The sequence below is a fragment of the Rhinatrema bivittatum genome, chromosome 6 (genome assembly GCF_901001135.1).
Source record: "Rhinatrema bivittatum chromosome 6, aRhiBiv1.1, whole genome shotgun sequence".
Lineage (NCBI taxonomy): Eukaryota > Metazoa > Chordata > Amphibia > Gymnophiona > Rhinatrematidae > Rhinatrema > Rhinatrema bivittatum.
The window spans coordinates 171,270,243-171,288,312 of NC_042620.1; the positions used below are offsets into that span (position 1 = coordinate 171,270,243).

Below are 18,070 nucleotides of genomic sequence, written 5' to 3' on the forward strand. Positions count from 1 at the left end.
AAAGCAAACAATGTTATGAATTATTAGGAAAGGAATGGAGAATAAAGCAGCATAAAGCATTCTTACATGCTTGTTAATTGTTATAATGTAAACCGAAATGATATGTAACATTGCTACATGAATTTCGGTATATAAAAATGTTAAATAAAAAATAAATAAATGTCATAATGTCTCTGTATCGCTCCATGGTGAGGTTGCACTTAAAAGTACCGTGTGTAGTGCTGGTCACCACATCTCAAAATAGATATGATTGCATTGGAAAAGGTAGAGAGAAGGATGGTCAAAATGCTGAAGGGAATGGAAGGGAATGGAACGGCTCCCCTATGAGGAAAGACTAAAGAGGTTGAGTTTGTTCAGCTTGTAGGGTGGATATAATAGAGGTCTATAAAATCATGAGTGGAATAGAATGGGTAAATGTAAATCGGTTATTTACTTTAAAAAAAAAATACTAAGACTAGGGGGCACTCCTTAAATTAGTAAATAGCACATTCAAAACAAATCAGAAAATTATTTTTTACTCCACACACAATTATCTGATTATTTGATTTTTACTTTTTGCTTTTTGGCACTTCAGTGCAGATTACATTCAGGTACTGTAGCTATTTCCCTATCTCCAGAGAGCTTACAGTCTGAGGGCCTGATTCACTAAGGCTTTTTTCCCATTCTATGTCTGAGCAAACAGCTTAGTGAATCAGGCCCTAAGTTTGTACCTGGGTTTAAAAAAGGTTTGAACGAATACCTGGAGAAGTCAGTAAACTACCAAGCAGATTTAAGAAATTGCCACTACTTATCACTGGGATCATGCTAGGTACTTGTAACCTGGATTCATCACTGTTGGAAACAGGATACAGGGTTTTGCTGGACCCTTTGTCTGACCCACTATGGCAGGTTCTTATGTTCTTTCTTGTTGGCATAGGCCTGTTAGGATTCCTTACCCTTATTGAGCTGCTCAACAAGAGTAAGGAATCCTAATAGGCAGAGTCAGAATCTATCTTTACAGAGAACAATGCCGGGGTAGTACCCTTATCTCCATTCATGCTTTAAGCACCTTGGTGTAGGTGTGCAGGCTGAAAAAGGCTATGTCTGGGATGCAGGAGTCCTGAGAGGTATTGTGGGTTCCTTCTGCCTGGTCTGATTGGAGTTTGGATATAACCCATGTGCCTGGATAGTTCTGGCATGGATGATAAGGAAGGTGAAATTTAAACTTCCCTGTTGATTTTCTTTCCTTTAGCCCTGCTAGACCAGCCCAGGACCCACCCAATGAAGCCAAAACAATCAAGAGTTCTCAGACTGGTCAGTTAAGAAAATAAACAGCAAGCATGTTGCCCTCTCGGAAGGTAGTTGGCCTAATCATGACTTTGGTGTATGGATTATTCCTGGGTTAATGACCTAAGAGTAAGTTTGGGTTTTTTTTTGGCTGCTTCAGTTTTGGTTGAGTCCCTGGAGTTCCCTTCATAGGTTTGTAGCTCATTACAGTTTGGACAAAGACGGACGTCAGGACAGTGCTTTTGGTCAATTCATCTTGCGCAACCTGTTCCAGACTTGAACTCAACTCTTCCTGTGTGTGCTTCTGTGGGAACCAGCCAGTCCTCAACTGACCTACAGCGTCGCAGTTGTTGTTGTGCCCGTTGGCACCTTGTTTGATTGCTATTGCGTCCATCGGTCTTCGGCTTCGCCCCGCCTACCTCTCTCTACTTGCAGCTCCTCCCGCTCACCTTGGACTGATGGCCGCCACAGCGTCTGCTTGCCGTTCTCTCTAGCATCCCCGGACCGGCTTTGGTGCTGCCTCCCGCCATTCTCCTTCAAGGTACCTCTAGGGCGTGCGCGCGCACGTCGCCCTCATCTTTAACTCCTCGGCGCGAACCTGAGGGGCGTCCCCCTGTTCTGGCGTCACGACTTCAGGGTATATCTGCCTACAGTATTTGCTAGCTTGTTGAGTTAGCAATAGGATTCGTATGGATGGGATTCACTCTCCGTTCCTAAGCTACTCTGTCACTCCAGCTCTGTCTTGAACTCTTATTACCCTTCGGGGTCTCTAACGGGATACCCGCTCCTCGGGGGCCTCTCTGCTTCTTTCAGGTGCTATCAGGAAACCGGTACTCGCTCCTCGAGGGCCCATGATCCCTGAGTTGCTGCCTGCAACCTCTACCCTTCTACTTGGAAGAACTAACTTACAGTTGCCATCAGTGAGTACAGAAACCATGTCTCTCCACAGTGCTGCTTCACTGGAATCAGGTACTCACTCCTCGAGGGCCTGCTCTCTGTTCCATTGCCAGACCTCTCGTCTAGTGGAATCTCTGCTACTGCTAGTGAGTACAACGCTATTGAGTCTCTCTGCTCTAAAGGATCAGGTACTTGCTCCTCGAGGGCCTGCTCTTCCTGTCTTGGAGCTTCTCCTATTTCTACATTGGGACTCTGAATGCTAATCTTATTGTGTGCTCATAACTCTGTCTCTTTCCACTACAGCACTGCCCTGCAGAGGATCCGCTGTTCCAGCGTTCTGTGTGAGACGCGCCCAGCAGGGCTCTACAACCACTACTCACTACTGCTACCTCTGGTGGTTCCACAAACTGTTTAATAAAAGATTCAAATCTGTGTTTGTCTGTCCAGAGTTTAGCCTGACTCTGTGGTCCCTCACGGGACTGCCCCCCATGGGCATGGTCAGCTGCCACAGTGTCCAAGGATCCACCCAAATACCATTAACCATAACAATTGCTATTGGTCTTCTCTGTCCATTCGGACAGTCTGGAGCTTGGTACTCACCCACATGTGAGGACTTCCATCCTGCTTGTCATAGGAGAAAGCTCAGTTGCTTACCTGTAACAAGTGTTCTCCAGGACAGCAAGATGTTAGTCCTCAGGAATCCTGCCCGTCTCCCCATAGTGTTTGGGTTCTCCTCCGGTTTATTGTTTTATTTTTTCGCTCATATTTTTCTATATTACGAGACTGAAGGAGAACCTTGCGTGGATGCGCAGAAAGCAGCAGGCTGGCATGCTCAGTATGCTGTTCAAAGCTTCTAGAAATCTTGACAAAGGTTTTCCATGCCAGGCTCCATCCGATGATGTCACCCACATGTGAGGACTAACATCCTGCTGTCCTAGGAGAACACCTGTTACAGATAAGCAACTGTGCTTTACCTTTACCATAATAATACAGTAATGTTTTCATTGTACATAATCTTTTTTTCCTACATGTTATGCTAAAATTATTTTCTGGGTTTAGACTAGAGCAAAGTGCTCTAAGGTATTTTTTTCCATTTTGATTTTGAAAGAAATACTTTGGGCATCAGTCACCTAATTAGTATAAACAAATTAATTTTATAAAGCTAATTATTTAGCAATACTGTCCAGGATTTCCTATTTATGCCATGTGAGATGTGCCATGCCAAGATATTTTAGGGCTTTTCAGGGTCGTCATGTAGCAATTGACCATTTTTGTGAGTTTTTCTGGAAGATAGTGAGCCTTTTGTGTTTCAGTGAAGACTTTGTATTTTGTTTTAGGATACAGCAGAGCTGTTTTTTGAAGATGTTCGTTTGCCAGCTGATGCTTTGCTGGGAGAGGAAAACAAAGGCTTCTACTATTTGATGGCAGAGCTCCCACAGGTAAGTTTGGCACAAATCTCTACTGATATGGTTAAAGGATGGGGAGTGGGTTCAGACACAGCCTGTAGTAAATGCATCTTTCATGTCATTGGGTTTGAACATGTCATTTGAGATGTTATGGAACTCACAGCTAGCCCACTCCTTGGAGCATTTAGGCATTGTCTTTAGTATAGCATGTCACATGTATTATTATTATATATTATTATGGGATTATTGTCTGCAAGAAATCAACTCCCTCCTTTCCAGTATGAATTTAATCCTAAATTCCTCAAAAACGGAACTCCTTCTCATATCCTCTGAGATCTGACACACCCCCACAATTCCTCAAACTAATTTACAAACAACAAAAGTAAGAGATTTGGGCGCAATCATTGATAATAGGCTTAACTTAAAAGCTTTCATAAACCAAACTACTAAAGACTGCTTTCATAAACTGCATGTTCTAAAAAGAATAAGACCACTGTTCCACAACCATGACTACAGGACTATCCTACAAGCAATAATCTTCTCCAAGTTAGACTATTGCAATTCTTTATTATTAGGTACCCCATCAGCACATACCAAACCGCTACAAATGGTTCAAAATATGGCAGCCAGAATTCTAACAAATACAAGGAGAAGAGAGCACATCTCCCCAATCCTTAAAGATTTACACTGGCTGCCAATCCATTTCAGAATTCTTTATAAGTCAATCACCATAATCTACAAATCCATCCAACAAATCGCTCCTCTCAACCTACAAATCCCTTTCATAAAGCATACATCCTCCAGACCCATAAGAGAGTACTACAAAGAGTCTCTGCAAGTACCGCCTTCCAAAACTTCCCTCCACATAACTTACAGAGATAGGGCTTTCTCCACAGCAGGACCCACTCTTTGGAACTCCATACCAACGGAACTTAGACAGGAACCCTGCTTACTGACATTCAGAAAAAGACTTAAAACATGGCTTTTCAAACAAGCCTTCCCAGACTCAGATTAAAAACAATTCTATCCGATATTCAACCTCCAAGCAACATCTTTCTTATTATAACCATCCTGGTAACCTACCCCTAAGCATTATAAACATCCAGAAATTTCATTACTTATGATTTCTTCTTTATTGTTAAAAACTACATATTTGTACTGAACAATTCATTGTAAATCACACACTTCCATTTTTGGAAATTCTACCATTCTACGGGTTTATACACTATGTTAAAGTTACTATCTTTTCTTCTTCTTGCTCCTAGTTGTACGACTCCTTGTTTATTGTAACTGCATCTATAATATGTATAGTACATATTATTTCGTTCTCTGTTCCGGTTATCACCCCATTGTTTATTGTAAACCGGCTTGATGTGATATTATCACGAATGCCGGTATAGAAAAAATTAAATAAATAAATAAATGTATGATTTCCTAGCGTGTAGCAGATGGACTCAGGACCAATGGGTATAGTATACTCCTGCTAGCAGTTGAAGACGGATCAGATTTCAATCTGACGTCAGCCCCTAGTACATATACCCCTGCAGGAACTGCAGCTCTTCAGTATTTTCCGTCTCCATAGCAGTTAGGGACTATCTCGGATATTTCACAACGTATTTAATTTAATACCCTCGTAAGGCTTCTCTTTTTCCAGCTGATCCAGCTTCCAAGTTCAAGGTCCTTGTTATTATGTAACTTTTGGCTTCTCTGCTTTGTCTCCGCTAATTATAAAAAAGTTGTTCTTTATGTTACGTTATGTTATACTGATCTACCCCTGTTCGATGTAAACCGACCTGATAGGGTATTCAACCTTGAAGGCCGGTATAGAAAATGTTAAATAAATAAATAAATAAAATAAATCTGCACGCTCTCACAGCGTTAGAACAAATTCAACGGACAAAACCCAAATTCAGAAGAAAACCTACCTCTAAAGACTAGCCCCGCTCTCCTACGGTGATACCCTCGGGTCCCTCCCCCAGTTGAGAAATCCCGAGGTGATTTCCGTGGTCCCTCAGAGGTGAGCCTTGGTCCGGCGGCCAATTTGTGGCGAGGACCTAGCCCCCGATCTCGGGCGCGGCTGAGAGGCAGTGGGTGCAACCTCGAGAGCGGCGGTGAAGGTATTTGCCCTCTCCTCCCGCAGCCGGAGACCGCCCGGAACAAAACCGGGAAGCGCCGAAGACAAGGTAAGGTAGAAATCTTCAGCATAGATTCCAGTCTCCGAGGTCCGAGGAGTCGCACAGGTCGCTGGCTGGGACCAGTGCCGCTGGGTTGATCCGCCCTAGCAGGGCTAGGCCCCGGTTAGTACCAAGGGTCTTCCCACGTGGAGACCCTCCGAGGTGGTCGCCATATTGCCCGCTTGGTCGCCGTCGCCATCTTGGCCCTATTCACCACTCTGTCCGCTGGCTCGTTTCGGGCGCTCAAGACTAACTAGGTGCACAAGAGCCGTGCGCATAAGTTATACGTGCAGCACGCGCCTATTGGGCTGAGCGGATACCTGCGACTTGGACACACACCTATGCACACAACCCGCACAGACACCTTAGACGCGCCAGAGCGCATAAGGGTTTACGTGCCTATAGCCATGGCACCACCGGAAACGGAGATCAAGGCTCAAAGCCTCTGCCCAGCATGCCATATCAGAGCCGCACACAGCGAAGAGGCCAACTCCCTGTGCGCCCAGTGCAAGGAGGCCCTGGGAGATCCAGTCCAAGGCCAATCCCACCCAGGGCCGAGTACTAGCTCCTCAGTGAGTATCCCAGACCTAGCAAATTCCAGCGGGACACCCCCTCAAACGGGGACCCCCAGGGACTCAACGCCCCTTAGCTTGGACCCAGCGTCTATCTCATGGGTGGAATTCTTCAAAGGGCTACACACCTTCGTTCACATGTAGACGGAGCCTCCGGCTAAACAGCCACAGCCTCCACCAGCAGACCTTTATGCCCCAGGCCCCTCTAGGCCTAGACAAATGTTTCCACCACCCAGAAGTCCCACCTATGGGGACACGGACAACTCTGAAGAGGAAGCAGAGCCCCTAGAAGAGGGGGAACTCCCCCTGGGGACAGAACCTCACCGAACCATGAGACGCTTCTTCATCAAGGACGAGCTCCAAGACCTGGTCACCCACAGCCTGAAGGAGCTCGCTATCCCGGGCGCAAGTGCTTCGGGGGAGCCTAAGACTAATCTCCTGCTAGAGGGCCTCCGCCAGACCTCCCACCATTTCCCTCTGTTACAAGCCGTCCAGCAGCTAATTGACCTGGAATGGAGTGCTCCAGAGTCCACATTCAAAGGGGGATGAGCTATGGCAGCCATGTACCCCCTGGACCCGGCGGCCAAAGACCTTCTGACATGCCCAAAAGTGGATGCCATGGTCTGCATGGTCTCGAAGCACACTACTATCCCAGTGGAGGGAGGAGCAGCACTCAAAGATGCTCATGACCGGCGTCTGGAATCCATCCTTAAACAGTCCTTTGACGTCGCCTCTATGTCTCTACAAATAGCGGCCAGCTGTACTGTAGTGACACGTGCCTGCCTATATCAGACCAGGAGCTACACCCCTGGGGAGGCCATGGAACCAGCAGTATCATTCCTTGCGGACGCTGCTTCTGATCTGGTGCGCACAGCGGCCAGAGGAGTGTCATCAGCAGTGGCTGCCAGGAGACAATTCTGGCTCCGAAGCTGGTCGGCCAATGCATCTTCCAAAACGCGTCTCACAAGGATGCCCTTCAAAGGATTTCTCCTGTTCGGCAGCAAACTAGAGAAACTGGCCAACAAATGGGGCGAGTCCTCATTGCCACGCCTACTGGAGGATAGGAATAAGAGAAACCAGCGACCCTTCCCCCAGTCCTCCAGGGGCAGAGGTTCACAGCACTTCAATCCATATAGAAGCAACTATCAAGCGCCCCACCCTACGGGCAGGAACCAGTCCTTTCGGAACAAGGACAACAAGAGGGGAACCAGCTCTGGTCCCGGCCCCAGCTGTACCCCACAATGAGAGTCAGCTGACCCGTCCAAGGGAAGAAGCCATAGGGGGCAGACTAGCCCTGTTCTACCACAGATGGATCGAGATAACTTTGGACAAGTGGGTCCTAGCCATTATTCAAGAGGGGTACTACCTGGATTTCCTACGAGCCCCTCCGGACAAGTTCGTGGAATCCCCCTGCCACGACTTCTCCAAGAGGGTGGCAGTGGAAGCTACACTGACCAGACTACTGGCCCTCGAGGCCATAACCCCAGTGCCTCCACAAGAAATAAATACTGGGCATTATTCCATTTACTTTATTGTCCCCAAGAAAGAGGGGACGTTCAGGCCCATCCTGGACCTCAAGTCAGTCAACCGCCACCTGAGGATTCCCCGCTTCCGCATGGAAACCCTACGCTCCGTAATAAGGGCGATATAACTGGGAGATTTTCTCACATCCCTGGATCTTTTGGAGGCCTACCTACACATTCCAATTCATCAGGAACATCAGCGCTTCCTACGCTTCAAAATCCTGGACCGTCACTACCAGTTCTGGGCACTACCTTTCGGGTTAGCCACAGCACCCCGGACGTTCACCAAGATCATAGTGGTGGTAGCGGCAACACTGAGGAAGGAAGGAATCCTCATACATCCTTAGCTAGACGATTGGCTGATCAGGGCGAAATCCCCAGAGGAAAGCCGCCAAGCAACCAACAGAGTCAAAACTCTACTGGAGAACCTCGGATGGGTGGTCAACACAAACAAAAGTTGTCTGCAGCCCTCACAGTCTCTAGAATACCTAGGAGTCTGATTCGACACCAAAGAAGACAAGGTCAGCCTGACTCCCACAAGGAGATCAAAACTGAGGAACCGGTTACAAATCCTGCTGAGCGAATCTCGCCCCACAACATGGGATTACCTACAAGTCCTTGGTCTGATGGCATCCACACTGGAAGTAGTGCCATGGGCACCATGGGCGCTCACTTCTATCGCGATGGAATCCACTGTCTCAGAACTACGCCATACGTCTATCACTACAGGGCAGAGTCTGGACCCAGCTACGATGGTGGCTGCAGGTCAGCCACCTGAGCCAGGGAACAAGACTATCTTCACCAACCTGGACCCTGCTCACCACAGACGCCAGCCTACGAGGATGGGGAGCACACTGCGAGGAATAGACAAGGGGAAGCAGCCTCGCGGGCAACCATAGCCCGCTGGATCAAAGAAATCATCAAGGCTGCCTATGTAGAAGCAGGCAAGCCACTGCCTCTACAGGTCAAGACCCATTCTACTAGAGCCCAGGCAGTGTCCTGGGCAGAAACCAGAATGCTGTCACCCGCCGAGATTTGCAGGGTGGCGACATGGTCCTCCATCCACACCTTCTCCAGATTCTACTGCCTGGATGTTCAGGCTCGGGAGGACATGGCATTTGCAAGGGCAGTACTGAGTGGGTCACGGGCAGCCTCCCACCCGCTAGGGAGTAGCTTTTATACATCCCATTGGCCTGAGTCCATCTGCTACATGCTAGGAAATGGAGAAATTACTTACCTGATAATTTTGTTTTCCTTAGTATAGACAGATGGACTCAGCATCCCACCCTTGGCTGCCATTATGCATAGAATTTCAAATGATTCAAGGGTAAACCATGTTTTCATTCACTTAGGACACCCACCCTACTGGGTGTCGACGCCTTCCGGTTGAGTACACTGGCGGTCTCCAGCTATAGCCAATTCAACCAGATCAAGTTAATCAAGTTATAAAGTTTAATCAAGTTATGAAGTTATTAAAGTTAATCAAATTAGTCAGTCACACATATCCACAATGCTTTTTGAGGAGAATACTGAAGAGCTGCACTTCCTGCAGGGGTATATGTACTAGGGGCTGACGTCAGATTGAAATCTGATCAGTCTCCAACTGCTATCAGGAGTACACTATACCTATTGGTCCTGAGTCCATCTGTCTACACTAAGGAAAACGAAATTATCAGGTAAGTAATTTCTCTATTATTTACTAGAGATGTGCATTCGTTTTTGCCGAATTGGAAAATTGCAACGAAATTGTCCAATTTGGCATGTTTCAGGGAGCCTGAAAAAAATCAGGATTTTCCTGTTTTTTCGCAAAAATTCGTTTTTCCGATTAGTGCGCACTAACGGGAGTCAGTGCGCGCTAACTCCCCGTTAGCGCGCACTAACTCCCGTTAGTGCGCACTAACAAAAACTAACAAAAAGTAACAAAAAATAACAAAATCTAACGGTTTTTGTTAGTGCGCACTGACAGGAGTTAGCGCGCACTAACGGGGAGTTAGCGCGCGCTAACGGGGAGTTAGCGCGCACTAACTAAAAATCGATTTTTCGCGAAAAAAAAGACCCGAACCGAAAAAAAACGACAATTTCCATGGCGGCCGAAAAACAAAGAACGACACGAACACAAAAAATGATGCACATCTCTATTATTTACCTGTTGGTGAGAGCTTGTATGTGTGCACCTGGTGCAAAGAGCTCTTGGCTATCAGAGAGGCCAGAATGGCAGACCTGAAGGAGCTAAGACAGACAGAAAGGTACATATTGGAGACTTTTAAGGATATAGTAGAGCAGTCCCAATTCAAGTCTAGCAGCCCTTGTGTTGCCTTGGAGAAGCAAGGTCACTTGACAAGAAACCATCACAATAGTATGCTAGGAAGTGATCCTGAAACTAAGACCTGCCCACCGGTACATGCCTTATTTGCTTGCACCAAGGATGTGTCTGTAGTGGTCTGAAGGGAAGGGTCAGGACTGCTGTTGTAGTTGATTTGATTAGGAAGGTAGTTAAGTAGGTGGCTGGTGAGTGTGAGGATTGCTTAGTAACTTGTCTCCCTAGTGTGAAGTAGCTGACATTACGCATCACCTAGATATGTTTCTAGAGAGTGCTGGAGAGAAGTTGGCTGTCTTGGTACATGTGGGTACCAGTGATATAGGGAGGTACAGGAAGCTAAATTTAGGCTTTAGTTAGGAAACTGAAATCCAGAACATCCAGAGTTGTAGTCTCAGAAATACTCCTCAATCCATGTGCAGGACCTTGGAGGCAGACTGAGCTGCAGAGTCTCAATTTGTGGATGAGACAATGGTACAGTGAAGAGGACTCCAGATTTGTTAGAAACTAGAGAATCATCTGAAGAAGGGAGGAGCCTATTCAAATGTATTTTATTTTTAATTTTTATATACCATTCATCCAGTACCAGACTGACCAGAATGGTGTACAACAATAAACAAATATTAATATACAATAAAAGCAATAAAATGAAAACTGTAATTGTACTCCTAGAGTAAACAGACGCAGGCAAACCAAATTAGACTACCCCCTATAAATATCTTTAGCAATGGAAACCAGGGAATAAACATCCTTTTTCTTTTTTTCTAAAGAAAGTCTGACTTTATTCCAACAAAATGGGCTCTGCCTTAACCAGGGTGGAACCCAGCTGCTGGTGTTAACATGTAAAAGTGAGAGAGAGTAGCTTTTAGACCATGGGGGAAAGCTTCTCAGAAGCACCTATTTGGAGGGAGGTGTTTTCCAAGGATACATACAAAACAAGAAAATTCAAATATCCTGATAGAGAGGCTGTGGTTAAGGCTGAAGTATCCCAGATACATTTCAATAAAGAGCACACACATGTGGCTGCCATTCTCATTTGCTAATGGTTATGAATATAAATACAATTAGAAATACAAATAAAAAAACATACTTTAAAATGTCTGCAAATTCTAGAAGTCTGAAATGTAAGATTGGAGAGTTAGAATGTATGACAATATGAGGATATAGATATAATAGGCATGTCCCATAGGTGTCTCGAGAGGCTAACCAATGGGACACTGATACTAAGCTATAAATTGTTGATATGGCAGGGTAGATTAAATTGGTGGAGAGGTGGCACTATATGTAAAGGGTAGCATAGTCGAGTCCCCTGGTCTGCTGCCATAAGAGCCATAAAATGTGGCCCTTGCTGCGAAATTGGCCATTTCTAGCCAAATTGCAGCAGGAGACCATGGGTCTACACCTAAAAGGAAGCACATTGGTGGCAGTGTGATGGCACAAGGTTCCTCTTCCAGACCCCATCCTCCCCCTTCCCCTGGAAGAGAAATGCATTAATGGCAGTGGAACAGCACAATCTTTCCCTTCTGTGTGTTCCCCCTTCCTCATCCTCCTGTCAGGGAAACAGGAGGAGGAGGATAGTGGCCTTGCAGCACTTCAGGTGGGTCATCCTCCTTTACCTTGGCCTGAATGCTGTGCTTTGAACCACATGGTTCAAAATGTGATGCTCAAGCCTTGGGAGAAGAGGAGGAAGATGCACTCTAGTTCTCGCTTTCCTCCTCTTCCACCCACATCTGCACCCCCATCCCCAATACTCCCTTTCTTCCTATCTACTCATCCCTGATCATCCTTCCTCCCATTCCTGATTCTGCTTCCCAACCCTTCTGACATACCCTTTCCACTGGATTACATTCAGTACCTGAACATAATCTACTCTGAAGTGTCTGAAAGGCAGAATATAAATAAAATGAAATAAATTAAAATCCTCCCTGAAACCCCCATGTTCTCTTGCCTCTCCCTCTGTGCCTGTCATCCTCCTTCTCTTATCTCTCTACCCCTCCTTCCTAAGATTACTTCATTTCCCTCCTCTGAGATGTCCTCTCTTCCCACTTGGCACATAATTGCTGGGGAATTTTGAAAAATCTGCCACAGAATTGGCCAACTCTTGCTGCAGAATCTTGAAAAATCTGCTGCTGATAACCAGAGGTTCTGGGTATAGTCAAGCAGAATAAAAGTCCTTCAGAAAAATACTATGCACTATGTAGAATCCTTATGGATAGAAATTGTGTGTGTGATGGATAAGATATAGTGGTGGGTGTATACTACCATTCACCTGGCCAAGATGTAGAAACAGACTGAAGTGCTAATAGAAAGGAAAATAAATGTAGCTACAAAAAGAGATTTTGATTACCCTAATATTGATCGAGTACCCCAGAAATTTAACCTTGCTAACGTCATCAGGACATGCTAATGAAGTTACATTTCTAGATGCCATGAATGACTGCTTTCTGGAATAGCTGATCCTAAAAACGATGAATAGAGGACCTACTTTTAGAACTAATTCTCAGTGGAACGCATGACCTGTGGTGGGATTGCTTAATGAGTGATCATGAGGGAGAAGAACACCGGACTCAGAGAGACTGAGGCGCCCCTCCCCTGACATCAGCTGGTGTGTTCTGGGGAAGTTAAAAGCCAGTGCGCTCCTATCTGAAGCGGAGAGCCCTTGAAGAAGAACACCGGACTCTGAGAGAGACTGAAGTGCCCCCTCCCCCAATTTCAGCTGGTGTGGTCCAGGGAAGTTAAAAGCTGGTGCGCCAAAGCCATGCTCCCCTCTACTTGTTTTTGGTGTGATCATCTTAATGGAATTACCTAGGAGTTCCTGGTTGAAATGGGTAAGAAGAGGAAGGGCAACCTTCATCTGTTCCCCTCTGTGGCTAGTCCCCTCCACTATCCAGATGACAATGGATTCGTTTAATTTTGGAAATATAGGTTTGGGACTGCTGGATCTTGGAGCTTTTGTTCCCGACCCTCAGGATTCTTTCATCTCTCTGTCCCGAAGGTCCAATCTTACCAAAGATTCCTTCTATCAACTTGCTGGGAGAAGGAAGAAAGATACAAGCCTAGAAGTGGTGAGTGTTCCAGCTGTTCCCAGAGGGGGCTCCCTGAGTGAGGAATGTATCATCTTCCCCCGCAGGTGTTTCTATTCTTGAAAAACCTACGGTTGTTATGTTGGACTTTTTGGGTGGCCATATCCAAACTGGAAATGACTTTGTTTGAATAGAATCTATAGGATCTTTTACTACACAACTTAACCTTCATTCATAGGAGTTAGCAAAGCAAGTTAAAGAACTGTCTGAAGTAAAGATTTAGTGTCAAAAAAATCCAAGAGACTAATTTCTTTTTATTGAAAGCCAATTTGGCAAAAAAAATGTACCGTATTTTTCGCTCCATAAGACGCACTTTTTTTCCCCCAAAGGTGGGGGGAAAATGTATGTGCGTCTTATGGAGCGAATATAAAAAAAAAACCAAACAAAAATCTAACAAACACCCCCCCCCCGACTCCCCCAAGACCTGCCGAATTAATTTCCTGCAACCCCCCACCCTCCTGACCCCCCCAAGACCTGCCAAACGTCCCTGGTGGTCCAGCGGGGGTCCAGGAGCGGTCCGGGAACGATCTCCTGGGCGTGAGCCGTCGGCTGCCAGTAAACAAAATGGCGCCGACGGCCCTATGCCCTCACTATGTCACTGAGACCGACCGCTGCTATTGGTCGGTCTCAGTGACATAGTGAGGGCATAGGGCCGTCGGCGCCATTTTGTTTACTGGCAGCCGACGGCCCTATGCCCTCACTATGTCACTGAGACCGACCAATAGCAGCGATCGGTCTCAGTGACATAGTGAGGGCATAGGGCCGTCGGCTGCCAGTAAACAAAATGGCGCCGACGGCCCTATGCCCTCACTATGTCACTGAGACCGACCAATAGCAGCGGTCGGTCTCAGTGACATAGTGAGGGCATAGGGCCGTCGGCGCCATTTTGTTTACTGGCAGCCGACGGCTCACGCCCAGGAGATCGTTCCCGGACCGCTCCTGGACCCCCGCTGGACCACCAGGGACGTTTGGCAGGTCTTGGGGGGGTCAGGAGGGTGGGGGGTTGCAGGAAATTAATTCGGCAGGTCTTGGGGGGGTCAGGAGGGTGGGGGGTTGCAGGAAATTAATTCGGCAGGTCTTGGGGGGGTCAGGGGGGTGGAGGTTGTTAATTTAAAGGGATGGGGGGGGGGTTTTGGGGGTTCCCACAGAAAGAAAAATTTTCTGATCTGGGGAGTGGACCGAAATGGCCCTCCCCAGACCCGAAAACAAAATGGGGAGAAAAAAAAAAACTATGCACTCCCCTAATTTGCTCCATAAGACGCCCAGACGCAGAGCCGGTTTAGCACAATTTTTTTTTTTTTTAATTTTCCCCCTCTGAATCCTAGGTGCGTCTTATGGTCAGGTGCGTCTTATGGAGCGAAAAATACGGTAATTTACATTTTCTTTATTTTCCACAAACTTCTATGATTTCTCTTTTAGAGATGTTGAAATTATTTTATACAGTTTCTTAGTTACTTCCTGACCCCAAATAGTCTACTAGATCTGAGGATTTTGAGGAATCTGATGTTACCTCTTTCAACATTTCAGATTTTTGGAAAATTCTCATACTGCCATTAATGATAGAGCAACTCTCCATGTGGAATATATGCAAGAATCTGATAAAATTTGGACTTTGTGCCTTTTTCTTCATTTAAGGGAGCAACTTTTTTTTTTTTTTTTTTTACATAAGCTATCTGTTTTCCCTTATCTGGTCAGGGATACCGAAACTCATAGGAGGCTTTTCTTAGCAAAATAATTCTAGGGTTCTTCTATTGGGAATACTTTATTGTTGAATTACCCCTGTAAATGTGTAGTCAAATTTCATGGTTCTAGCTATATTTTTTTTTTATCCCACTCAATTAGATAACTTCTTACAGAACGAGTCTTCTCCAGTTCACTAGGCTAGACAATATTGGAACCATTAAGTATTATTTTTGCATTTCCTTTGATTTTCATTGTTAACTCTCTCCCACATTATGGTCTGATTGTTCAGGTATCTTATCTTTTTTATTCTTTTGCTGTGTAATAATACCTTGGTTATTGTATTGGAGATATACCTGTATACCTGAAACAAGAATTCATTCTTGTAATTTAATTTTGAAAAGTTATAGAGTTAAATCATCATAATGGTATCAAATTTCACATAATTGCTGGGAGAAGGATGTTACATAAAACTGTTTTTAAAGTTATATGTTACTGCAGTAGACTGTGAGAATGAAAAAACTAGTTAAATCCCCCCCCCCCCCCCCCGCCACCAAAAAAACCCCAATCCTAAAGGAGCAGTTGAGAAGGTTAAAAGTTTAAAAGTGTGGAAATTTGTTTAAAAATACTCTTCTTTATCATGCTACACCAGTCCAGGCAGGTGGGTTATCAGAACCTACTAGCAGATAGATATAGGGGATGCACCTTTTTCCATGACATAACAAGATGGTGCAGGGCAGGCAAAAGCCAGTATTCAGTCTCTAGTAGATGACAACATATGTCTAGAATGCAGTAGGATTTCCAGGTCATAGGCTTTCGCCTATGACCTTGCCTGGTGGAGTGCTTTAAGCATCGCTCCTAGGACATTAGCTTGCAATTTCCCTGGTTGAGCATATCTTGGGCCAGGTTACCTGACATGATCCAGGCTGAGTGAGTTCTGTGTGCCTTGTTCCCTGCAGGGTCTGGTAGAGTGTAGTGGGCAGCAGGTTGGTACAGCAGTCTCTTGTTTGAGCAGGTGTCTCTCCTTAGGGGTCCTTTGCCTATTGAGACTCCCTATCTCCTCCTTCCATTTCTACTTTATTTTTTGGGGGGACTTCTATTCTGTGGTTCTGTAAAGGTTTTTAAAAAATAAAGAAGCAGCTGCTCAGCAACTGTACCTAAAGAAGGTATGTCAGCTGTTGACTGAAGATGGTCGGGGAGTTGGGACATCATTTGGGACCCAAGCCTTACTCTGCCTTCCGGATTGTGATTCACATCTTTTCCCACTTCCTCCATTTGGGGAATTGGGTCCTGCTTACAGCCTAATACCAGCTCTGTTTTTCTTTTTTTGGCATTCAAGTTACGGCAAGTCCACGGCCACATCGATGTGGCCAAGCAAGACTGATTGTGTGAGCTGGCCAAATCCACTGTGGGAGCTCTCCACATACTCTGGAGAGGCAGTTTGACTAGAAGACTCTTCAGATCCTCCATGCTAGTCAGCCCAACATCTCTGGAGGTGCAGGCGGGAAGATTTTCAACTATCTCTTCTGAAGCCCACATGGTGGTGCAAATGGCCGCCATTTTGAATTATCTACTCAGGCTGTTCCTGCATGTAATTCGTGCCTAGTCTTCTATTTATTTCCAGAGGGGGTGATGGTACTAGTATTTCCTCAAGTCTCCCTTTCCCTCTTAGGGGGATTTTTGTCTGAACTTTTTGGGTTTTTGCATCGGGCCTTCTTACCTTACTGGGACTCAAAAGCTGGAGACCAGGGCTTGTTGTATGGTGGTGGTTCTGGGAGAGAAAAGTGGCGATATGCCCAAAGTAGGCTGAAATATTTGCATTTGGTTGGGATGGGCGGGATCCTTCCCTGAGGACCCTGGAGAGGATCCCTTCCACTAGATTCTGGGGCAGAGGAAGGGCCAAAGGAGGATAATCTTCCAGGGTCTTTGGAAGAAAGAAATGTATCCTCTGAAGGAATCTTCTTTCATCTGCCTTTTCCATAATGTCCAAAATTGAGGACGACAACATAGGAGATCTTTCTCCAGGGAGTTCACAGCAAAAAGACTATGAGCAAACTTTATTTTGATGCTGGCGGGTGTCGGAACATCCATTTTGGATGTTGCTAGTCAATGGCTTTGTTTTAACCATGACCCACAAATCGGCTATCCTGGTGGAAGGGGCACTGGCCTTAAGGATCTGAAGATTGAGTCTCTTAAAGCATGCCTTCATTTCCATGAGTTCATCAGTTTAGGGCTCCATTTGTGGAGGTTATGTGTATCTGACACTTATGTTGGGTGTAGTTGTTTCCTGAAAGTCATGAGGCAATTTGGTTAAATTCAATAGCCTCTTCTTTATAAGATACATGGCAGCCAGGAGACTGTTAGAGTTGTGGCACTAGGTGGCAAATACAGTGTTTTAAATCCCATCTTCAGCAAGCTTCCCTTTAGGGGGAAATTGTTGTTTGGACAGGTATGAAAAACAATTCTCAAAGAGTTAGGGGTAGCTATGCCTCAAAGCTTTCTAATAAGTCCTTTGACTTACCATTCTGTCAGAGGCTTTGGTCATTTTAGGGATTCCAGCAGATACAGACCAGGGAAACAGTCCTCCGCTAAATCTGATCTTTCAAGGAGTTTGAAAACCAAGGAATGACAATTCTAGTTCTTCAAGAGCTTCCTGGCCTACCCAGGAGGGGCAGAAGATCTGTATGGTGGTGAGTCCTGGTGGGTGGTTGCCTTCAAGGTCTTTACTGGTAGTGGTCCTGGATTACTTCCAGTAGTCTTGGATGATGTAGGGAATGTTATTCTCTAGAATTTGTCACTCCTATTTCTTATGTTCTTATTATTGCCTTGCATGCCCATTTCCAAAAGTCTTGCGATTAAAGCCTTCCTTGGAAGGGCTTCAGGCATTACAGGCTATGGATCTAGTATCTCATGAGGCTGGGTTCTACATCAGTACTCTATATTACTTTGATTCCAAAGAAAGATGGTTCTTGCAGGCCTGTTATTGATTTGTTATGAGACAGGCAGATCAAAATCTTTTGCAAACTTCAGCAGCTCACATTGTGAGAGTGGAAATTGTCCAGGCAACTTTCCTTAGCAGAATCATGCTGAAAACTGGAGAATGGGAACTTGGCTGAAAAGTCTTCCAAAAGATAGTAATCTATGGGGCCTTC

At 45.6% G+C, this 18,070-nt stretch overlaps 1 protein-coding gene across 2 annotated transcripts in view; it reads left to right on the forward strand.

The window, feature by feature from the left end:
* Nucleotides 1–18,070, forward strand: part of ACADL (acyl-CoA dehydrogenase long chain) — a 120,993-nt gene that overhangs the window by 57,743 nt on the left and 45,180 nt on the right. For both annotated transcript variants that reach the window (XM_029606142.1, XM_029606143.1), the window contains exon 7: nt 3,501–3,602. In XM_029606142.1, the coding sequence (XP_029462002.1) occupies nt 3,501–3,602 (102 nt within the window). The remainder of the gene's footprint in view (nt 1–3,500; nt 3,603–18,070) is intronic.